Source organism: Cimex lectularius, unplaced genomic scaffold (assembly GCF_000648675.2).
Source record: "Cimex lectularius strain Harlan isolate CLEC.00 unplaced genomic scaffold, Clec_2.1 scaffold320, whole genome shotgun sequence".
Lineage (NCBI taxonomy): Eukaryota > Metazoa > Arthropoda > Insecta > Hemiptera > Cimicidae > Cimex > Cimex lectularius.
Window position 1 is genome coordinate 318,306 of NW_019394176.1, and position 25,410 is coordinate 343,715.

At 36.0% G+C, this 25,410-nt stretch overlaps 2 protein-coding genes across 2 annotated transcripts in view; one reads left to right on the forward strand and one right to left on the reverse strand.

Annotated features, from left to right (window-relative positions):
- LOC106663101 (E3 ubiquitin-protein ligase ZNRF2) overlaps positions 1–21,628 on the reverse strand; it is a 28,808-nt gene extending 7,180 nt beyond the window's left edge. The window contains exon 1 of the mRNA XM_014387677.2: positions 20,871–21,628. Coding sequence (XP_014243163.1) covers positions 20,871–21,186 — 316 coding nt within the window. The 5' untranslated portion in view covers positions 21,187–21,628. The remainder of the gene's footprint in view (positions 1–20,870) is intronic.
- The window catches only part of LOC106663100 (intraflagellar transport protein 172 homolog), a 31,627-nt gene continuing 8,324 nt past the window's right edge, over positions 2,108–25,410 (forward strand). The window contains exon 1 of the mRNA XM_024229983.1: positions 2,108–2,642. The gene's annotated coding sequence lies outside the window, so the exon portion shown is untranslated. The remainder of the gene's footprint in view (positions 2,643–25,410) is intronic.

Genomic DNA, 25,410 nt, shown 5'->3' on the forward strand with positions numbered 1-25,410 from the left:
ATTTTCACTTAAATTTAACTTACTCTGAAAAACTGCCGCCGGTTTAGAGGTTTTGTGTCGCCGAACCCTCGTGCAACTCCAACGCTTCATCTTCTAAAAGCTAACTAAATTTCAAACTATCTCCAGACCCATTTCGTAAATAGCACAAACAATTTTAAATCACCGCTGTTTAACTAAATATTTGAGAGAATTTTATTTTTATTTAAACATTCAAAATTTCACAGTCGTTCCAATCGGAGGGGAAAAAATAAAAAACTATAATTTTTATGAAAGTATTTGTGTTAAATTCAAGAAAACACTCTTACATCGAATTTAAATAAATAACTAGCTTTTCAACACCAATTTAAGAAAAATATCCATATTTTCCGACTTTCACAGACGGCGATAACTGCCAAATTATGTATTTATTTATTTTTAATAGGCAAAAACCAACAAAGGGGTATCATTGCCTTTATGAACCCAATTCGAAGAGCTCACCGATTAGGGACGACAACAAGTTAATAGTTTTGTCATACTTTCTAATAAATGTGTGATTTTGCATTTTCATATATTGAGTTTGTGTTATTCAAAAAAAGAAAAAAAACAATAGAACGGCTAATCAATTCGCCATTAGCTCCAGCAATCCCATTCGACATTTATTTTATTTATATATTTTATTTTATTTTTTTCATTTTTTAAGAAAAAACGAGAAATACACAAATCAGACATGGATTTTGTTACGACTCAACGAAACACCCCAGGCATATTTCTATTTATTTTTTCTCATACACGATCGTCTATTGACTGATAGACCGTGCATCTTCCATAATTTCAAGATTGTTTCTGTCTATTCGATGTCGTGAAATTGATTTTTTTTTATACCAAAAATTAAAACAAGCACAATCGATCGACACCTAGTGAGCGGAAACAATCGTACTTTGCACCGTACTGCCACTTAATGCGACAATAGTTTCGTTTAAAACAAACAATCGAGTTGTTGTTTATAAAAATGGACGAATATGTATATCTTTCAATACTGAGAGAGAGAGAGAAAAGAGATACCTACAAAGGTAGATAAAATAATAAAAAGATAGAGAGCAAAAATGAGAAGAAATATAGACAGAAAGTGAGGGAGAGAAAAGAAAAGAGATACCTATAAATCGAAAGGTTGATAAAATAATAAAAAGATAGGTATCAAAAATGAGAAACGAATATAGACAAAGAGAGAGAGAGAGAGAGAGAGAGAGAGAGAGAGAGAGAGAGAGNGAGAGAGGGAGAGAGAGAGAGGAGAGAGAGAGAGGAAGAAGGGGAGAGAGTGAGCGAGGGAGAGAGAGAGGAAGAAGGAGAGAGGGAGAGGGAGAGAGAGGGAGAGAGAGAGAGAGAGAGAGAGAGAGAGAGAAGAGATACCTGTAAATATTAAGGTAGATAAAATAATGAAAAGAGAGATAGCTAAAATGAGAAGAAAATATAGAAAGAAAGAGAGAAAAAAGAGATACCTATAAATAGAAAAGTGGATAAAATAATAAAAAGATAGGTAGCAAAAAGATAAGAAAATATAGACAGAAAGAGAAAGAGAGAGAGGAAAGAGAAGAGAAAAAAAGAGATACAATTTTTTCATGCTAAGTTAAGTCTCTTGGACCTTTGGTTGCTTGATAGAGAGACATAGGGATAGAAAGAGAGAGAGAAATGAAAGATAGAAATAGAGAGAGTACTAACACGTTATTTAGGTGTTGGTTGAGATAAAAAAGTCAGTGTCACGAGCGGGATTCGAACCCAGGATTTTTATCTCAACCAATACCTTTCATAAAGAGTAATTTATTGAAAGAAGTTATTTCGTCAATCGGACCACGATATCTAATGGATTTAATACTGGCATAAAAATATTCTTTTGTGCTTACATGTGATAATTTCTTTTGGGTACAAATCATATATCGGGTGAAATTATATTAGCATCACTGTATTTATTCTATTCGTTTATGGATATCTCAATTTGGACTTGAAAATATAAGTATTTTATTGTTGTTTTGTGTTTAAATTCGAAAGTTTAAAACGGATCCTGTCGGTAGCCGGCGAGCGTCCACAGCGTCCAATAATATAAGAAGTCTTAAGGAAAATAAAATAGCCTCACTGTTTCCCCTTGTGTCCTCCGGACGTCTAGTTGTTCCAAGTGAAATTCACATAACCAAACTGAAAAAACTGCTCATACCAGGCGGGAAAAATTGATTCTGCAGAAGACGACCGACGAGCTGTGTACCTTCAGCATACGAAAGCCCAACTGAATGGGCATGAAAGAGACGGTCAAAATCGATATCCCCACCACGGCCAGGAGCTTTTATTCCTTCTTTTTACACCCACGAAAACAGAAATTCTTACAATGTTTGTTTTTTAACTTTCGGTTTATGATTATTCATGGTTAAACATATCCAGCCGGGATGTTCGATATCGCATGATTCGGTGCAGTGGGAGGATAATCGGCCGGGTCAATGAGAACCCACCCTCGCAACCGGTGCGGTTCCCCCAGAAGCAAGCATCATATTAAAGCAAGGTCGATCAGAATGGGATATAATTTCTAGAATTACGAGGTACGAGATATACCCAGGCAACACGGAATGCCAACAGGGCTGCAATGACTTACGCAATGGCAAGGACACCAGTCAAAACATGTAACTAATGATTTACGTATCCTTCTTAAAAATTAAAAATCATCTTTTGTATACCCTGAATATGTACCGGAGTATTCTTAGGCGATCTAACTTTTTATAAATCATTTTCCGTCCAATTTTAATCAATGAGTTATTAAAAACGCAGTAACGGATATCGTTGACTCAACCACCAATTGCCAATAAATCTGCCGCATTTGGTGAATATGGTGGGCGAGACATGACGAGCAAATGCAACCAACTTTGTCCACTCGCCCATGAATTGATGACCTTGTAGAATCGTTTTAATTCAACTCATTGTTGCATGACAAATCGTCATCATCATAATCATAGACTCCTTCAACCGTCTATCGATGAGAAGACATGACGTCCAATTTTAAAAGTTTGCCCTACACGTTTTAAACTTCTTCCCCTTTTTTCTCTTTTATTCATTCGACTTTCCATATCGTCCCTATGAACCTTCCGATCCTCGGCAAAGTACTTGAAAAAGCTATACTAGCTATGGCTCAACTATCACGGTTTTGTTACAATCACACTCGACCATCCACCTCCCTTGTCCTTAAATAATAATTGAGCACTTTTCTTTGTGTGGGCTTTACATCAGATACGAGGTCTTGTAAGGAAGCTCAGGGATGTATTACTATACCCTTAAGTTCTACCTCACAAACCGATACTTCCGCTCATATCTCTTCGATACATACCATTTTATCTCACCTCGACACCATCGCCACCTCCCTCGAGTATCCACAATACCATCTGACGATTCTCCTTTAACTCAGGCCTTTAATAAGGTATTGGACGAGTCAACAAACTCATGGAATTCCATTTCCATGTCTTGACCTTAAATCCTTCCTCACAAACCGATACTCCCAAGTCATCCAAAGCTCTTCTGTTTTATTTGGTCTCTACACCAATGACATTACCTCGAGTTGCGACAATCTTCCTGAAGGTTTTCTTGGACATACCCAATCCTTTGATCTGGATCTAGTCTGACATGAGGGCTCTAATCCTACCACACAAATCGTTTATTCCATGTCATCCCAAGCATGTAGGGTTCGTTAGGAACTGATCATCTTCGCTTCACCCCATTTTACCAGTTGTCGAGAGGAGCAAACCTGCTTCCATTACTCTCCATCTACCTATGAATATCGACCTCCTTACTGACACCCTCAACTTCCTATCTTTACATTCTAGAACCCCGGGCCCCTCAATGTAGAGTAAAAAAGCCATCACAAATCCCAATATTTAGTTTACACATCAAATTCATCCGGCAAATATGATACGAAATTCTGAAAAGACTACTTGGCAAAATATTTTTGGACTGAACCTACGTACACAATCGATATACTTTTTACCACCCCAGACTCGCTGAAAAGTTTCCATTCTTAACTGACCTTCCAATCCATTAATCCACAACCTATCTACCACAACATCTGCCTCTAAACCCTCGCTGGAGACTATTGTCACAAATATTAACTTTTAACGCCAAGTTGCCAAATGGAAAATTTTTTAATTTTAGTTTTTGAAAAAGTTGAATGGACTCTTTATATGCTGTAAATACATGTCGGTTAAGAGGAAGGGGTCGAATAAAAGCGTCCCTTATCGACCTCATCGATTATACTTTATTATTATATGAGGGTAAAACTGAATATTAACCCGACGGAAATAGAATCCTTCGTTCAACTCCGGCTGCAAAAACACTGGGTTCATTATCATCAATAAGGTCAGAATGTCTCAATTTATAGGGTAGTGCGAAACTAAGCAAGTTGAAATGAACAAAGAACTCATAGATTTTTAAAACAACAATGGCCGAAATTGTTGACCATAAACAACTCAGAAATATCTGGGAGTCAATCCTGAGAAGATCAAAACAGTTAAAGTTAAAAAAAACTTGTTTTTGAGAAACATATAAAGACCAATGTGACAAGGCTGGTCACCAATTTTACACTCAGGCCATGACCAACTCTGCCAATTTTTCCCGTCCACAAAAAAATAGATTTTGGTTTGTTGCTTAAGCAAATAGCAGTTAAGAGATTCCGTTTAGCCTTTTAGACTGCGGATATTCTTGTGTCAATATGGTGGGGCGAAAAAATTGCCAAAAAATTCATCAACCGCACCAAATTATGCCGCTTACCAAAAATGACTGACGAATCGCTTCATGATCAAATCACAGCAATTAAGCGAATCTGTCCATTGATGCAGGATATTTTTCCTTAATTCATTCATGAACATGAACATCTAGTGAGTGAGAAAAAATGGCCAACTTCACCAACATTTCCTCCCCAGCAAAAAACCGACTTTGGATTGTTGCTCAAATTGCAGCAGTTAAAAGATTCCGTTCTGCCTTTAAAACAACGGATATTCATCGCCTGCCAATACCTGGTGGATGAGCAAAAAGTCGGCCAATTCTATCAACTTTGGCCGCCTCACCAAAAAGTTTACTTTGAATCACAACGTTAGCAAATTACAGCAATTTTTTTCATTGATACAGATTGTCATCCATTAATACATCAATGCCAATACCTGGTAGATGAGCAAAAAGTCGGCCAATTCCTCCACATTTTTTTGTCCAAGCAAAAAATTATTTTGGCTTGTTATTCAGGCAACTGAGAGCATTTAAAAGACCTGTTCCGTTAACGGGTAGGTATTTTTCCAAATTCATTACCTGCCAATATCTGGTGGGTGAGAAAAAAGTTGGTCAATTTCACCAATTTTTGTCGCCTCACCAAAAAACTGACTTTTATGACAACGTTAGCAAATTAAAGCAATTGAGCAATTTTTTTTCATTTATGCAGATCGTTGTCCATTAATTGATCTAGTACCAATATCCGATGGTTGAAAAGAAAAAAAAAGTTTGCCAATTCCACCAATTTTTTCCGTCCAACCAAAAAATTATTTTGGCTTGTTACACAGGCAACTGACAGCATTTAAAAGACCTGTACCGTTAATACGGGTCGGTATTTTTCCAAATTCATTACCTGCCAATCTCTGGTGGGTGAGAAAAAAGTTGGTCAATTCCACCAATTTTTGTCGCCTCACCAAAAAACTGACTTTTAATGACAACGTTAGCAAATTAAAGCAATTGAGCAATTTTTTTCATTTATACAGATCGTTGTCCATTAATTGAAACAATTCCACCAATTTTTTCCGTTCAACCGAAAAATGATTTTGGCTTGTTACTCAGGCAAATGACAGCATTTAAAAGATCTGTCCCATTAATGCGGGTCGGTTTTTTTTCTAAATTTATCAACTGTCAATTTCTGGTGGATGAGAAAAAAGTCTGCCAATTCCACCAATTTTTTCCGTCCAACCAAAAAATGATTTTGGCTTGTTACTTAAGCGAATTAGAACATTTAAAAGACCTGTTCCATTAATGCGGGTAGTTTTTTCCCCAAATTCATCAACTATCAATGTCTGGTGGATGATTAAAAAAAAAAAAAAACGCACAAATTTTGCCGCACATCGAAGGGTCTCGCAACTCATATACAGTCATTTTTACCATAAAGAAAAATCGTAAATAAATTTAAAAATCACTCAATTACAGTGTCCAAGGGGAAAAACCGGTATTAAAAAACGCCGGATGAGAACAAGTTTTCTCCAGGCGTTTTAGCAACCATCTCGATGGAATTTCCATGTTTTTTTGTTTTGTTTTTTAAGACAGGGAATGATCCCTAATCGCTCCGTTCCCATTTTTACTTGGCTTGACTCATTCAATAACGATTTGTTTTTGACTTATCTCCATGTTTAAAAAAAATAAAATTATATAAAGTTTAAATTTAGACGATTTGATCAGTGGAAAACCTAATTTTTGATTTTTTTAAAATAATCTTCACAAGTAGCGGAAATGGAGTAACGCGATATTATAAACCAGTCAGATTCTAGGTTTTCACGCCCATATCCATTTCTATATATATACTATGATTTCAGCCCGCCTAGCTTGAGTTTAAACAACACAAGAATTGCCATAATTACTGAGAATTTATTATTAATTTATAAATGGATAATTAACAAATCACTTCTGTTTTATAAGTTTGACACGTGTGGAAAATAATACATAGTTTTATCGCACACAAGCGTATTTTAATCGCTATTGACCTTATCAGGCCGCGTTTTAAGAACACAAAGACAAACACTATTTACGATTAAGAATTACCGAGAATATAAAATTTGATAATTACGACCAACAGAATATTGTAGGTTTAAGGAAAATACAATATGAAATTGAAGTAAAGGCATGATCAAAATGTACCCACCCAATTCTTTCCTAAGGTAGCGTGAAGCCCTTACGCTGTAGATGCTCATGTTCTCAAATGACAGGATTTTCCTTCACTTTTTTTTTTGCCTTTTCTGCATCCACGACTTTCACAGTCACTATCTTTAGGCCTTGGAGGAAGGATTCGCACCCGGCTTAAACAGCTGATCTGCGAAATTAATCCAAGTGGGGGAATATCGTCTATTTCAAGTTTAAATGGACATAACGTGGGGCTAAAAACAATTATGGAGGCGACTGACCTTAAATAACCCACATACAGGGCAGTAGTGTTAAACCTAAAAGGTATGCAAAGGAAAAACCCAGACAAGAATAAGCCTGTTTTTAAATTATGGGGTCATATATTCTCACTTAATAGTCAGAGAGGTCTTGCAGAAAAAACAACAACAAACAACCTAACTTTACACTTTACACAATGTTTTCAAGCAAGGTAAAAAAACAAAAAAAACAACAGCTTTATTTCTATCAGAGCAAAGTACATCATTTACCCAGGGCCTCATGCTTTATAATTTTCTTTGCAAAAATATCTCTTGCTGTGCATTAGAATTAATATTAACGCGAGTTATCTTTAGGGGCGGTTTTGTTTGTTTTAAGCACTTCCAAGACGAGCAGGAGGGTGTTCAGTCAGACACGGTTCTCCAGGTGGTTGTATTTATAGAAAGTTTTATTTATAATCAGCCCACCTTGCAGCATCCTCGGCCATAAAAGGCCAAAGGCGGTTTAAGATAAATCTGTAATTAGTTAGGGGATAGTTTTTCTGCCGGTCTAACAGCTAGGTTTTTCACACACTTTTCCTTTCTGAATTTTCCACCTCAATTAGTCACCAATGCTTATCTTTCGGTTGCAATGACCTGGGACACATCCGCACCATTCCCATACCAGCACATACCAAAATCACTGACCGACAACAGCTTACAACACGCTAATAAATACACTCACTCAACTACTCACATGCCATACATACTAAGATTAAGAATAATTCGAGGACCACAGGGATACACGATATTCACACCAATTCCTGAACGTATTTAAAGTGCCCGTGCATCCATCATCAATCACGCTAATAAATACACTCATTCGTCTGCCACATTTTGTAAAAATAAAAGATAAACAGGGAGCCTCCTGGGTACTGATATTCCGCCCGATAACCTCATTCATACCATAAGACTAAACCTAGAAAAAGGCCGTCGAGGTAATGAAACAATCCGACGAACGGCCTGTGCTCATTCATCCTCATTCATCAAACATTCTCGCTAATAAATACATGCATTCATTTTGCACATATACAAAGGGGCAGATGAAAGTAGGTCCTACACTATCACTACTCGTAAATCTATATTATTACCACAGATTGACGGACTGACAAAAACTTAACTTTTATAAAAAAAATTATTTTAATTGTATTGTTTAAATCCGTTTTTTAAAATTAGGGCGGCAGAGAGGAATTATATCGGTACAAATTCGACGTGGAAATTCCAGGTTGATTTTTCCAATAGACCTCCCAGCCACGTCTGGAATTTCTCAATCGAAACATAATTTCGACCGGGCCAGGGTGGATTCGATTCCTCGGGTTTATGAGAAATATTTGTCGGTCTCCATCTATGATATTTCCACTAACGAACATCGTACTGCGCCCCTGAACCCTCGGTAAATTAAATTTCAACACAACGGACGAGGCATTTTGATTTTTTTTTTATGGTGGCAGAAAAATTATTTCCTTCCTTTGACGTAAGAAGATCGAATGGACAGTAGGACGGCTAGATATTATGAAAAACGTTACTCGAATGACCGGATGACGGATACATGATTGGACAATTTGTCAGGCTGCCGGCCAGAAAATGTGCGACGTTTCGGACTTATACTAGTCCTTCATCAGGCTAAACATTTACGATGTGCAGACTGCGAAAATAAAAAGTTAGAATGTTTAATAATTTGAATTCAAACAATAACAGGCTTCCTTTTCAATTTTTTTAAAATTTGATTTCTGAATTTTGATTGGTAACTTGAGCAAGCATGTTTTCGCAGTCTCCATATCCTAAATGTTTTGACTGATGAAGGACTATAATCGGTCCGAAACGTCGCCAATAAAAAAAGTCATGAATTGCTGAGATGCTCATTCTCTGACCGCCACTCTGACAAATTCTCCAATACATGTTAGTCCAATGGTTTGAGTACAAAAACAAAGGTCGGGTGAGGTAAAATTGGACGAGCTGATTGCCATTCGGCACCATAACTAGGTGATTAAAATAAAAAGGAGCAAAAAAAAAATGTAAATTCTTAAATGGACAATTTCGCATTAATTAATAAATAATAAATAAAATAAAAATTCAACATTGAATGGAATGTCGAAGGAAGTCGTCTATTGAAAAGAATTTATAACAGGCATAAAATACGACCCGAATAAATTTAATTATGATGAACCTTGAACTTAATTGAATGTTTGAAGGTTTAAAAAGTACAATTCATGCAAACAGGTTTTCGGAAAACTGATCGTTTATTGATCATGAAGATTTTCACAGTCTAAATGACGGGACCTTGATGAAATGTTACGCAAGCGGGGTAAATCCGTCACAATTACCGATGAATTATTTTATTCGGGATTGATTGAATGTGAGTCCTGCCTCGATGCGTCGAAATTCTAAAGCAGAAACAATACAGACCGCGGAAAGAAACAAAAGAGCAACGGAGATACGCGAGATGTTTACCAAACAACACTTGCGTAACTTGAATTTTACAATTTACTCTGTGACGCAGGACGTTTTGAACGATACGTGAACACGTAGATTAGTGGGCCCCTTTGTACAACGTATCCGCCTCACATCCCTCCTCCAGGCAATAAAAATTCTCATATCAGTTATTTATTGTTTTGGATCTACGTCTTTGTACCCAGGCAAAATCCTTTACTGCATAAAATAGAATTTTTAAGAATGAATACCAAATGTAAAGCACAAATAGAGAAAGAGAAGGAAGGTCAAAGAAACAAACGCGTATGTAAAAGGAATACGTACAATCGCTGTGTGTGTGTGGGCGCGCGCGTGTGAGGGAGAGAGATAAAGAGAGGGGAGGGAGAGAGAGAGAGAGAGAGAGAGAGAGAGAGAGAGAGAGAGAGAGAGAGAGAGAGAGAGAGAGAGAGAGAGAGAGAGAGTGGGGAGGGAGGGAGGGGGAGAGAGAGTGAGATGGAGAGGGAGAGAGAAAAGATACCTATAGATAGAAAGATAGATAAATTAATAAATAAAGAGCAAAAAGAAGAAGAAGGCAGGCAGAGAGAGAGAGAGAGAGAGAGAGAAAAAGAGAAGATACCTATAGATAAAAAGTAGATAAATTAATAAATAGATAAAGATCTGAAAGAAGAAGAAGAAGGCAGAGATAGAGAGTGAGGGAGGGAGAGAGAGGGAAAAGATACCTACAGATAGAAAGGTAGATAAATTAATAAATGCATAAAGAGCTAAAAGAAGAAGACAGGCAGAGGGGGAGAAAAAAGATACCTATAGATATAAAGGTAGATAAATTAATAAATAGATAGAGAGCTAAAAAAAGGAGAAGGCAGAGAGAGAGATAGAAAAGAGAGAGATGATAAAGCACAAACCCCGAGAAATAATATACATAGAGATTACAGCTGAATACATACTTATTTCAATGAAAAACCCAATTAAACGAGATCAGAAACTCATGAATTTAATTAAATAATAAAAATATATAAAAATACCTTTCTAAATTAAAGTAAGGAAATTCGATTAATTTTAGATTAAAAATTTAACTAACAATTTATTAGCTAGGACTTGCGGAGGGCTTTATGTCGGCTAGGTATCGAGTAAATAAGCCGATCGGATTTCGTCTTGTGAAACAGAATCCCATTCTTGAAGTTTGAACCTGTCTAATGTATAATCAATGCATCAGGTCTGACTGTTTTATGGGTTTCATGTCGGAACATGCTGGCTAATTCATTGCGGCAATCACAACATCCTCCAAGTAATGAGTGACAACTCGAGCTACATGCGGAGCATTATCATGTATGAACAAGTTGTTCTCAATAAATGGAACGAATGGAAATTATTCAATGTACCTCAGTGCAGTCAAAGAATCTGTATGATAATCAGTTCGGTACGGTCATGTCATCCACCCAATACCAACTGTACTTGAAAAGGATGTGATTCAACGCATGGCACATGAAGCAAAGCGTTCTCCTCTTCTTCTCCTTGTAAGGTCCCGGCCACGATTGACACAAACCAAACCGGCACGGATCTGATAAGAGAACTGCAGTTCAAGTGTCCAAGCGAGATGCTGATTTGCGAATAGACGCCTTTTTACTCGATGCCTCTCCAGTATGAGAGAACCTGATCACGGTTTTAGAGCTCACCTTAAAGGTGCCTCCAGATATGCGGGATTCACCAAATGTACAGCAAAGGTTCGCCGAATCCCAACTAGTGAGGATGGGTGCTCGGTTATTCGCCAAGCAGCAATATTCGGTGCTAGGCTAATTGTTGGTTTCCTTGACTACTTCAAAGTGCATAAATATTCGTGAAGTCGCCGAACCCAAAGCATCCACACATTCGGGAATTAACTGTACTGTACGGATATCAACTGTAATCATCAATCAACGCTGCTATTTATTTTTCAATAATACACGATTACTAACTAAAGTTTTAGTACAAATTAATGAAAGAACACCATAGTGTTGTTTCCATCGGTAAGGAATGGATTGGCCCAACGTAACAGTCTTGGAGTTGCTCGATCTGTACCAAGCTGATCCAATAATTTGGAACGCTTCTCTTCCTGATGACAAACATCGGAACGAGGTTTTCGATGCGTGGAAACAGATCGAAAGTAAGATGGGGCAACAGTACTTTGTGAAGGATTTACGTCTGGGTTTGCAGCCGCTACAAAAAAACAGTAACCGCAGCTGCAGCAATGACGTATCACTGTTGTCCATAACGGTTGATAGTACGTTGAAGATTCGCATGGCACTTGGCCAATACCTATTCGATGTTTCAGCACAAATACTGGCTGGTGGTACGAATCCCGCATGTGAGTATACATAGGCATGCTATTTGGTGAATGCCAAGACGAGTATCTCGAGACTTGGCAAATGTTGGGCAGCTATCAGCATTCGGCGAATACCGCATGTCTGGAGCCACCTTTACATTACGGACCGTCTGGAGTTGACTACCTATCAAGGAAGCCCGTTAAATGATGGTTCCGTAGTACGGCAAAAGCAGCATATCGATCGTCTCTATCCGTCGTATCTTGGTCGACCACACTTCGATCGAGACTTCCGGTGGCCCTAAACCGCTTTAGAACAACGTGGAGGAGACCCTTATGCAGAGAAAGGTTGCTCGATGTGTCTCACATAATAGAGGCATGCCATGCCTTGTCTCCATACAGAGCGTGTATATGCCGCCGGATTTAAGAATTGTTCTCGGACACGATAGCGAATTTCAGGGTCCCCTGTTCCGCTTTTTAGGAGAATTGGGAATTTTTTTAATATATAACCGTCAAAATATGTGCTTTTCTATGAGTGAGTGTATTTATTAGAGTGAATGGCGAAGGGCTGATGGCGAAATAGCATCCACATCGCTCCTCGAGATGTGTACGTGACTTGGGTCGATGGTGGAATATTTATAAAAGTACTCCGTCGACCCTAAATAGATTATTTTGTTATTGTTTGCAGATTGATGGAGGAATATTGACTACTCCATCAACTAATGGGAATGAATGCCATGCATGTAGGTGTGAATGTATTTATTTGTGCGAATGCATATTGAATGTGTGTTGTTATATTTCGCATGCGCTCGGGCTGAAATTATTAAGCTGTTGGATCATGGATGGTACATTGCGCACACCCAGGACTTTGACTATGTAACGGACTGTCCATCGTTGGACAATACATCTGCCCGGGCGAGATCTTCTCGACATAAAACCGTTCTATTTCTGGCGAGATCTTCTCGACATAAAACCGTTCTATTTCTTTAAACATTATTATGGAATATAAACAAATAAATACAAGTGTTCGGTTTTTGCGCCTTTCTTAAAAGTTAGTATTATACGCAAATATACTACTTCATAAGATTAATTGAATTGACGTTCTTCCAATTTACTTTTTACCCCTTATCTTTGTTTTTCTTCTCTGATCTGTACATTATATCTTCAGAAAGTTTTCAATTTGGTGCCGTCCAGAGCGGGTAGAACGCAAAACATTTGGATTCGTTTTAAAAAAGCCATAAAACGGATTAGACGTGATGGAAAACCGGCACGCGGTGGTACTCAGTTTATCGTGGGGGGGGGTTGGCGTGTCTCGACGGCAAAAGGTCTTTTCCCCCCATAGTTGAATCAACTCCTCGAACTACTCCATCACCAGAATTTTTCTCGTGTTTAAAATTGCCTTTTTTTTCCAGCGTTCATAGGCCAAGTACTTTGTGCCGAAGGGAAAAAACTTCACCGTCAAGCATGCAATTTTATGATTATTAGCAGTAACAGGAAAATGTTCTAAGTTTAACCACTGTTTTAACATGTTTGTAACTCTTTATAGTCAACGACGCGAAAATTGATAGAATGACCTCAAAGTCATTCGTTTTTAGAAGTTTAACAGAGATTTCAGTTTTCGGAAAAACGGCAGTACGAAATCAATCCAGACTGCCGGGAAAGTGCACTTATCATAAACAATAATTAATAATCGACCTTCGTCAGTCGCAACATGCCGCGGGACCTTGTTTTTGTGACGAGACAAAAATGTGCCGCCAGGTCATGCTACATTGGCCAACATTATTCGTATAAAAATTGAGCTGAATTTAATACCGGAAAATTTTATCTTTAAATTTCTTTTAAATTTAATAATAAGCTAGAAATTAGGAGCCATTATCATCGGCGCCCTGATTGTTATGAAACGACGAGTGAATACAGAGTACTCTTGCACTGATGTGAAAGGTGCGTTGGTAGAACATCCATACACACTTTATGACACCGGTCAAAGATTTTACTGGAGCAATTGCAACAAGTGCATATACTTTAAAAGAGACGAACGTGATATTTCATGACCTCGATTTTTTTAGCTGAAGGATAAGGACGTCGTGTCTTGAGTTGGTTTGCTGCTCATTTGTCAATGTGCCCTCAGTGTGCCACCGACTGTTGATTTCAGCTATTTTGCTTAAGAAAGCTTCAGGTGCAAAATCATCAGAATCATTTCGTTCTGTTTTTCCGAAAAAGGAAACTTTCATCTCTCTCTCTCTCTCTGTTAAACTTCTAAAAACAAACGCTTTGAAATCGTATCGTCAGAATAAACAAATAGGAAATCACCTTAAACAGAAAGGATCCATTTAATTTTCCATCACAGATATTAATACCGTACGTCAAATTATTACAGCGCTGACTATTTACCATAAACCGTGCAGATTTGTGTAATTCATTAGCATAATTTTTGAAAAAATAAAAAACACTAAAGGCCCAATAATGCAAGTTTTAGGATTTGTTAAGCTTGTAAATTATTAATAACTATAGTCTTGAAGTTCTGGTCAATAATTTTGCTTTAAATCGATAATAAACTATCATTTAAAACTCTAAACTGATCATTTAGGACTTTAACAGAAATACCCTTTGGAAAAATGATATGACCTCGGTTGGCCAAAACTTTGGGCACATTGTTCTAAGCTCCTGGGCTGTTCCGACCCTTTGTTTTGCTTCAAATTGATACAAAATTATCATTTGGAACGCCAAACCGATCGGTTAGGCCTACAGCAAAATTACACTTTGTACAAATTATATAACCTCAGATGGGCCAAAACTTTAGTCTCTTTGTTCTAAGCTCCCGGGCTGCTGTGACTAATAATTTTGCTTCAACACGTCATTAAACTATCATTTGAAACTCCAAACTAATCCACTAGGCCCATACCAAAAATAAACTTTGGACAGAAGAGGGACTTCGGATGGGCGAAACTTTGGGCACACTGTTCTGAGTTCGTGGGTTGTTCTGACCAACAATTATGCTTCAAATCGATATTAAACTAGCATTTGAAACTACAAACTGATCGCTTAGCCTACAACAAAAATACACTTTGGGCAATCATATGACCTCGGATGGGCCAAAACTTTGGGCACATTGTTCTGAGCTCCTGGGTTGTTCTGACCAACTATTATGCTTCAAATCGATATTAAATTATTACTTGAAACTCCAAACTGATCGCTTAGCCTATAACAGAAATACATTTTGTACAATGATTTGATTCGGATGGGTCAAAACTTTGGACACATTGTTCTGAGGTCCTGGGTTGTTCTGACCAACCATTATGCTTCAAATCGATATTCTATTATTCTTTTTTTTCCAATTAATTATTCTTTCTATGTAAGGTCTTGGTTGAGATAAAAAAGTCAGTGCCACGAGCGGCAATAATTAATTGGCCCATACTACAAATCACTTTGGATAAATGATATGACTCGGATGGACCAAAACTTTGAGCTCCTGGGTTGTTCTGGCCAATAATACTGCTTCGAATCGATTGTAAATGGCCAGTTAAAACTACAAATTGATCGATTAGGCCCACATTAAAAAATACACTTTGGATGAATGGTATGACCTCGGATGGGCCAAAACTTTGGGCACATTGTTCTGAGGTCCTGGGTTGTTCTGACCAATAATACTTCTTCGAATCGATAGTAAATGGCCAGTTAAAACTACTAATTGATCGATTAAGCCTACATCAACAATACACTTTGGATGAATGATATGACCTCGGATGGGCCAAAACTTTGGGCACATTTTTCTGGAAGACAAACTTTCCAATCAACCATACTGATCTGAGAGAGAGTAACAATAACAATAAATAACTTAAAAATAGTCCCGTCATACACTATTAATACATAATAATATTTAAAGTTTATTAACAAATAACATCGTGTATTGGATTGATATAGGAAAACAAGAAAGTGAAACTTTATATTTAAACCGAAGGACGGACAGTGATTTTTCATCAGTGCCCGTTATGTAATTGACAAACCTAACTCTCCTTGGTGATATGACCTATATTATCACATCGTTAGATTGAGATAAGAAGAAAAGAAATCGTATCTAAACTCCAAAGAACATGTCCAATATTAACGGGAAAGGGGGTAGAACCATCATCCCTGGATCCGCTTAGTACCGCTGTGCAAAATTTATAACTGCTGTGCAACAGAAATATCACACAAACGAACAAATTCGGTATATCACAGACATTTTATCCTACTAGAATAATTTTGATAAAACAAGTAAGCTTCTTTGGTAATCGACTAAAGGAAAACATTCGCTAAGAGGAGAGGAAATTTTAACAAGCACAACATTAATTAATTAACGCAGTGCTAATCGGAGCGCAGTTCCGAAATTCACAACCGAAGAATTGCACATTGAAAATAGTTTTTAACAAATATAATAATAATTTGGCCACGTTGTTTTAAGTTTACAACATTGGTCGGTGGTTTAAACATCCTGGCTGTTCTGTCCAACAATATTGCTTCGAATCGATACTAAACTATCATTTGAAACCACAAAATGATCATTTAGGGCCATGCAGAAAATACATTTTGGATATAATGATATGACCTCGGATGGGCCTAAAGTTTGGTCTTGTTGTTCTAAGCTCTTGGGCCTTCCGACCATATGTTTTCTTTCAAATTGGTACAAAAATTTCAATTGAAACTCCAAACTGATCGATGAGGCCTATATAACAATACACTTTGGACAAATGGTATAAAACAAGGATGGGCCAAAACTTTGGTCTCTTTGAAGTTCTTGGGCTATTGTGTCTAATAATTTTGCTTCAATATAGCATTAAACTATTATTTGAAACTCAAAACTAATAGACTAGGCCTATACCAAAAATACACAAAAGACCTCGGATGGGTCAAAACTTGGGGTCGAGTGGTTTAAAACTCCTCGGCAGTCTGATCCCCTTGTTTTCGTCAAACGAATAGTAAAAGATGATTTAAAACCTTTGAAAAAAATTTGAATTCGATTGGGAGCATACCGGGAATACAGCATTGACAAATGATACTACCACAGATGGGCCAAAGCTGTGGACACATTGTTTTGAGTTCCTGGGTTGTTCTAGTCAATAATATTGTTTCAAATCGAAAGTAATTGATCAGTTAAAACTAAAAATTGATCGATTAGACCCATACCAAAAATATATTTCGGATAAATGATATGACCTCGGATGGGCCGAAAGTTTGGTATTTTTGTTCTCAGCTCCTGAGCTCTTGTGACCAATGATTTCACATCAAATCGATATCGACCTATCGTTTGAAACTTTAAACCGATCGAGACTAAGCCTATATTAAAAATAAACTTTGGACAAAAGACATGACCTCGGATGGGGCAAAAATGTGATCGAGTGGTTTGAAACTCTTGGGCAGTTCTGACCCGTTATTTTGCTTCAGATGGCTAGTAAAACAGCATTTTAAACCAAAAAGTGATAAATTTGGCGCATACCAAAAATACAATTTAGACAAATTATATGACCATGGATGGGCCAAAACTGTGAACACGTTGTTCTTACAATCTGGGCTGTTATAACCCATAATTCTGCTTTAAATCAATACCAAACGATTGTTTGAAACTGCATAATGAAATATTAGCCTTAAACCAAAAATACACTTTGGATAAATGATATGACCGCGGATGGGCTAAACGTTTGGACTTTTTGTTCTAAGCTCCTGAGCTGTTGTGACTAATGATTTCACTTCAACTCGATATCAAATTAACATTTGAAACTCGAAACCGATTCACTGGGCCTATATCAAAAATACACTTTGAACAAATTATATGACCTCTGATGGGCCAAAATTTTGGTCTCTTTGTTCTAAGCTCCTGGGACTTTCTAACCAATAATCTTGCTTCAACTCGATATCAAATTATTATTTGAAATTCCAAACTGATTGATTATACCTATATCAAAATTACATTTTAAACAAATGATATAACCTCGGATGGGAAAAAATCTTCGTTCTTTTTGTTCTAAGCTCCTGAGCTCCTTTACCTCTTAAATCAGAAGTTATAAAAATATATTACCTACATAAAGATTATAAAAATGAAAATCTAAATTTTGTATAATATTTATTGGAGGTATAAAGGAATCTAATCTATCGAATATTATAATTCTTTTCAACAGACTTCCCGTCCCTTTCAAGGTTTAAGTTGTGGCTTTTGATAAATAAATGACAATAATTATCGATAAAACTGACCACCCAACGTTATCTGCTGCGCTAGACTCAAGACAACAGGGATCGATTTTATTTATCTAAATTAAAATTTAATTATCTCTCGAAAAATAAACCAGCCCCTTCAAACCTAAAATCACAAACCTTTCATCTATCCTAGAAAGGCGAAAAAAACGGGACCCAACAAGGAGTTTGACCAAGATACGGAGTACACTTGTTTACGAGACAAGATAATGTCAATTTATACTGATACGGTTGTTTGTTTATACTTTCCCCAAATTGTGGAATTATCAATAAGATAATAATAAAATAGATACCTTAAAACTATCAACCCTAAAAGACAAACTAAATATAGAAAATTTTGTATATCTCAATACAATATAATTGTATAGTTCTGACAAAAATGTATGGCGTGAACATATATGTGAATATGTCAAGAAATCAAACATGACCCTTGTAACTAAAGAAATAATAGTTCGTTAGTTTTCATGAGAAAGAGATAGAGAGAGAGGAAAAAGACTGGAAATTTTTCCTTGTACAAATTGATAATTAAATCAAACATGTACGTGATTGTGATGGCTAAGCATAGCAATAAAAAAATATGGCAATATGATTTTATAGTATGTTTATAATAAAAAATATAAAATATAATAGCAATATGATTTTTTGGCACAATTGGCATGTGCCTAAACAAGTTATAGCATAAAATCATTGCTCTCACATGTATAAACATGATGCAAACAAGTATCACACAAAATTTTTTTAAATGAAAGTCAGTGAATGTGTGTAAGATTGGCATTTGCAAGTATGAACATATTTTTTGATTCGATCAAGTGTGACATTTGGAATGTAAGTTTGGCCCTTGCATGTACAAACATGTTAGAGAATGATCACTACGGCATTCTGAGTGTAGTTTAGACCTTGCACGTAAAATACATGTCAGCACTTTGACATTCTGAATGTAAGTTTAGCGTTTGCCTGTATGAACATGTTAGCAATTTGATCAAGTATGACATTCTGAGTTTAACGTTTAGCACTTGCATGTATAAACACATTAGCAAAATGATCACCGATGTCATTCTAAATGTAAGATTACCATTTGCATGTACAAAAAATATGTGAGCAGAATAAAAAGATACTACATTTTAAGCGAGTGTAAGTTTAGCCCTTGCATGTTCAAAAATGTGAGCAGAATGATCACTACAACATTCTAAATGAGTGTAAGTTTAGCACTTGCATGTTCAAAAATGTGAGCAGAATGAGTGTAAGTTTAGCATTTGCATATTCAAAATAGTGAGCAGAATGATCGCTATGACATTCTAAGTGAATGTAAGTTAGCACTTGCATATTCAAAAATGTGAGCAGAATGATCACTATGACATTCTAAGTGAATGTAAGATTATCACTTGCATGCACGAACATGTGAGCAGAATGATCACTATGACATTCTAAGTGAATGCAAGTTTAGCACTATGTATCACGTATGACAGTTAATTATGAATGTGAGTTTAACACTTATTTATGAATTTAATTTTAACTTTTGCATTCATCGAAGTGTTAGCGAAATTATCACTTGTGACATGAGTGTACTCTAGTAATGCAAACATGGCAGCAGAATGATCACATATGTCATTCTGAACGTAAGTTTACCACTTACATGTCCTGTATAGATGTTAGCATTATGATTATGTTTAACACTTGCAACTATGAACAAATAAGCCTAAATCATCACCTATGACACCTTGATTTATATTTGACCGATTTTGTATGTAAGTTTAGCCCTTGCACGGACAAACCTGTTAGCAGAATGATCACTATGACATTGTGAGCGTAGTTTAGCCCTTGCATGAAAAATATAACATTTCAGCACTTTGGTCACGTATGACATTCTGAATGTAAGTTCAGCGTTTGCCTGTACAAACATGTTAGCACTTTCATCAAGTACATCATTCTGAGTTTAACGTTTAGCACTTGCATGTACAATACAAATATGCTAGCAGAATGATCACTATGACATTCTATGTGAGTGTAAGATTATCATTTGCACGTTCAAACATGTGAACAAAACGATCACTATGACATTCTAATTGTAAGTTTAGCGTTTGCCTATACAAACATGTTAGCACTTTCATCAAGTGTATCATTCTGAGTTTAACTTTTAGCTCTTGCATATACAATACAAATATGGTAGCAGAAAGATCACTATGACTTTCTATGTGAGTGTAAGTTTAGTACTTGCCTGTAAAAACATGTAAGTAAAATAATCATATGATGTTTTAAGTTTAACGTTATGCACTTGCATAGTAGGAGAATGATGACGTATGTCATACTGAATGTAAGATTACCATTTTTGCATGTACAAACGTATACGCAGACATTCTGAATGTAAGTTTAGCACTTGCATGTTCTGTATACATGTTATCATTACGATTAGGTTTAACACTTGTAACTATGAACAGTTCAGCCTAAATCATCACGTATGACAGCTTGATTTGTATGTAACCAAGTGATTGTGTTAAATAAAGTGAAAATCCAATATGAGGAGGAAAAAAATAAACGAAGCCATATTTCTTTATCCACTTATTCGTCTTTATAGATTTTTAAAGGAGGGTTCAAGTCGAGCGATTAGGTAATAATAAAAGATGATTATGTCGGTCAAGATTGTTTTTATGGAAGATGCGGTCGGACGTGAGAGTATGAGAATGTGACCTGGCAGTTATTATTGTTATTGTCTTATTGCTAGGCCGTCGGGCCGGTGAAATGAACAAAATGCGACTCACCGTTCCAGGAGAAAATATGTGAAGGCAGGGAGTGTGGCGTGTAGACCCTCGGGAACGGATTGAGGGGGCTGTCTAGGTGTTCCTCCGTGGAACTGCTGTCAGTCTCGACGGATTCGAAAGCGGCGTGGTGCTCCTGGCCGTTCTGCAGCTCCCGACCGTCCGGGCTGGAGAAGGAGCGGGCCCTGTCTGCCGATACGACACCGGGTATACCCCTGAGTATGTTGAAACCGCCGCTCCCGCCGACTTCGGAACTGCTCGTCGAAAAAGTCCTTTCCCTCTGGCCCTCACCGTTCGCCGTGCTCGCCTTCGCCCCCATCACATCTGGATCTGCCGTCCCTCGACTTGTCGCTCGGTTCCTTTCGCTTCTCAGAAATCCCTTTCTCTTACGATTTGACGGCGCATATTAACTCCCGAAAGTTGCAGGACACCCGTCCTTTGCCGCGGCCATATTGTATGTGTATGGATAACCTGACGCTACCGTCTACTATACCAGCGGACTTGATCCCACCCTTCCCGATTAAACGAACTTTTTTTAATTTTTATTCAACCCCTTTTTATTTCAATATACGAATTACTGTGCATCTTTAATTGGCCGATACCTTTTAAATTTGTTTCTGAATACGTTTGTCTTTAGAAATACATTGATCCGAATTGATCCGACTCGAGCCCGACGGCGCTAAGATTCAAACCTGTATCCAAGAATGAAATCTACAAAAAAAAAAATTATTTTCAAAAAAGAGATTTTTTTCCCATTTGGCAAAATTAAATCGTATGAGAGACTGTTTTGTCTTTTTATTTAAAGAAAAACAAATCAGCACAATGGAAATAAACACCTTTTTAATACTCGACCGAATCATTTATAATAAACCTATCAAAAATAACAGGGATATTGCCAATTTTGTAGTATCTACTTTCCCTAGTATATTTATTTTATTTTTATTATAAATTGCATTAAAATGTATAAGAAATTATTATGTTTTTACTGAAGGAAAAATTAAATTAAAGAATTTTGAAAAAATAAGAAAATAAAAAGTTTAAATTCCATATTGTTGTTTATTGGACACAATATTTTTTTAAACAATTAATATAGCCTATAATGTTCTCTATTAGCTTTAAAAAAATAAAAATAAAATCCCTGCCAATGTTTGAGGGATGTAGTCCCACAATTTTTTTTAAAATTTATTTCATGGGTCAAAAACCCATTTCTTACAACAAAAAAAAGTAAGGAGAAAAAATATGTTGTACTAACGTTATACTATACATCAATGAAAAAAAGACACTAAAATCCTTACAATTAATACAACATAAAGATTTAATCCCCCCCCCCCGACTATATAATTATAATGATTAGGAATTATCCAAAAAAATATAATAAAGCATTATAACTACATACATAGTATTGAGATTCTTTTTAAACTAAATAAAATTATTATGCTGTAAGTAACTGACGTTTTAACGGGGAGATGGAAGTATTAAATAAATCAACAGTTGAAGTAGTGAGGTCAAGAATGAGATAGTTCACAAAAACACCTTTTTTATTTTTTATTTTTATTATGCTTTATTAGGAATATTTTCTGATTCCTGAGGTGGCAAGGTGGTACATAAAATTGGAATTTACCAAGGATTTCTGGGGAATCTATACAATTATTAATTAATTTTATAATAAATGAGAATAACAATTAATAGAAATAGAAAAAATAAGAAAAACAAATTAACACAATGGAAATAAACACTTTTTTTCATACATGACAAATCATTTATTAACTGGTGACTAGGGATATAGACAATTTTGTAATATTTACTTTCCTATTTCATTTTTATTACAAATTGCATTGGAAATTATTACATTCTTTACTCAAAGAAATTTAATTAAGAAATTTTGAAAAAATAACGAAATAAAAGGTTTTAATTCCATATTTCATATTCCATTGTTGTTTATTGGACACAATATTTTTTTTTAAAACAATTAATACCATATATAATGTTCTCTGTTGGCTAAAATAAAAGTATACAAATTAATTTATATAATATTAAGATTATTTATATAATATTATTAAGAATATTTTCCAATTTCTGAGGTGGCAAGGAGGTACATAAAATTATCTGAAAAAAAATTATANTATATATACAAAAGCAAGGAGAAAAAATACAATATAATGCTTATAACTAACTCAACATTAATAAAGAATAAAACGCAATACTATACATCAAGGAAAAAAATAAAATCCTAATAAATAAAACAACAAAGATTTAATTATATGATTATACCCCTATCTATATGATTATAATGACTAGGAATTATAGAAAAAATATATAAAAATAATATAGTAAAGCATTACAACTACATTCATAGTACATTTGTACCTTTTTTAACTAACTAAAATTATTATGCTTATATTAAGAATATTTTTTGACTTCTGAGGTGGTAAGGAGGTACATAAAATTGGAGTTTATCACTGGGGAGTCTACACAATTATTAATGATTATTTGGATATCGTGAGATGCAGTCTGGTATAATGTAGGTTTTAGAGAAACATTTTCTTTATCATGCCAACGTTTCGACTAACACAATTATTAATTAATTTTAAAATATTTTTTTCCAGCTGGTGTACCCCAAGGCTCTATTCTTAGTCATTTCTATTTTCCATGTTCTTAAATGAACTTTCATTAGTTCTTAATTTCTCCCAATTTCATCTTTATGCCAATGATACTCAACTTTACATCCAATGTCCTACATTCAACATCTCTGAAGCATGATCTTCATTCTCTCAAGAAATAACGGCATTCTTTTAAACCCTGACAAATTTAATTTCCTATAAAGCAATTAGTTCAGATTATCCCCTACTCATATCAACATTTGCCCTACTATTTTTTGTCCTAAAGTTAGAAATCTCGACGTTATTTTTTACTCCAAGCTTACATGGCATGACCATGTGAGCCCTATTATTAAAAAGATCTAGTCAAGACTCCATTCTCTTCGATGCCTCAGCTTTTTCAGTCCACATGAAACTAAAATTCTCGTTATTAAATTCCTAATAATTCCTTTATTCTCTGACTGTAGCGCTATTTTTCACTTTCCTAGACTCTCAAACTGCTCATTGCTTTCAAATTGCTTATAATTCCTATATTAGATACTGTTATGATCTTAAACCAAGTGAACATATTTTTTCCTATATTTATGTATTCAGCAACCTTAACATACTAAACACTTATAACTTAGAGTTTTAATTTATATATTTAAAATTAAATTAAATAAATGTCCTCAATGTGTATCAAATTTTTCCCCTCATGCTTTATCCAAATGCATAATCATATCTCAAGCCTTCAACACTCCTCTAAACCTCTTTAGCCTTATCCTTCACAATTGCAGGGTGAAGACTATAGAATTTGCTTTCTGAGGAAGTATGGTCTGCTTCTTCGCTAGCTTGTTTGAAGTCCATGGCATCTGAGTTTTTAAAAATGACATGCATCATCTCCTTTTCTTCCCTCTTCCTTTTCTTTTTCCCTTCATTTTTTCTCTTTGTCCTTTTCTTTGTCATGTGGTTACATCATTCGATTATAAATAACTAATGTTTTAAAAAATATATTATTGTCATTATTGTTTTGTATATTTTATTATTATTATTGCTATAACTTTATTTAGAGGCAGAAAAAGTTTACATTAAAAGCTTTCAATATAGATAATTAAAAGGCATTGTAAACAGAATAGCCAGCTACTCAGACCGCCAGACAACCCAAGGCAATTAAGGAATTGGTGGCAAAGTTCAGAATTGTTTCGCATCAAGGCCTTGTCAGGAAAGACTGGGGCTTTATTTGACCATCCGTGTTATGGCACTGTGCTCAGGTAGTCACCCCTTGTGATTATAATTATAGTCTGGATGATGACCATTGTAACAGACTGCTACACAGATGGATCACTTATCAAAGGAAGAGGGAGTGGTGCAGGAATCCTCATACCAAAATTAGGAATCAGCATCTCCTCCCCTCTTGGCAATAACACCTCTGCTTTTCAGGCGGAAATCTGGGCCATCAATGTGTATTGTAGAACACTTATGGAAAATAAAATTAAGGGAAAAGATATTAAAATCTTTTCTGACAGTCAGGCTAGTCTTAGGGCATTACAAAAAGATTTGTCAACCTCACGACTGGTGGAGGAAACTATAGATCTTATCAATAGGATCTCTTTCAGGTTTGAGAATAAGGTGACCCTTATTTGGATACCAGCACATAAAGGACACCATGGCAATGAAAAGGCGGATGGCCTAGCCAAAGAAGGTTCTAATACTGCGTTTGTCGGGCCACAACCGGTATTACCTCACTCTACGAGCACAGCGAAAGAGAGCATCAATAACTGGGGCATGAAACAATTCCTTAGGGAGTGGAATTTATCCCCCGGACACAGGCAATCGAAAGAGTTCGTTAAGGTGATCAAACCAGCAGAATCGAAATGGCTATTCTCTATCTCAAGGAAGGGAATTAGGAGGCTGATAGGTGGTATTCTGACGGGCCACTGCCCACTGAGCAGACACCTCTTCGTAAT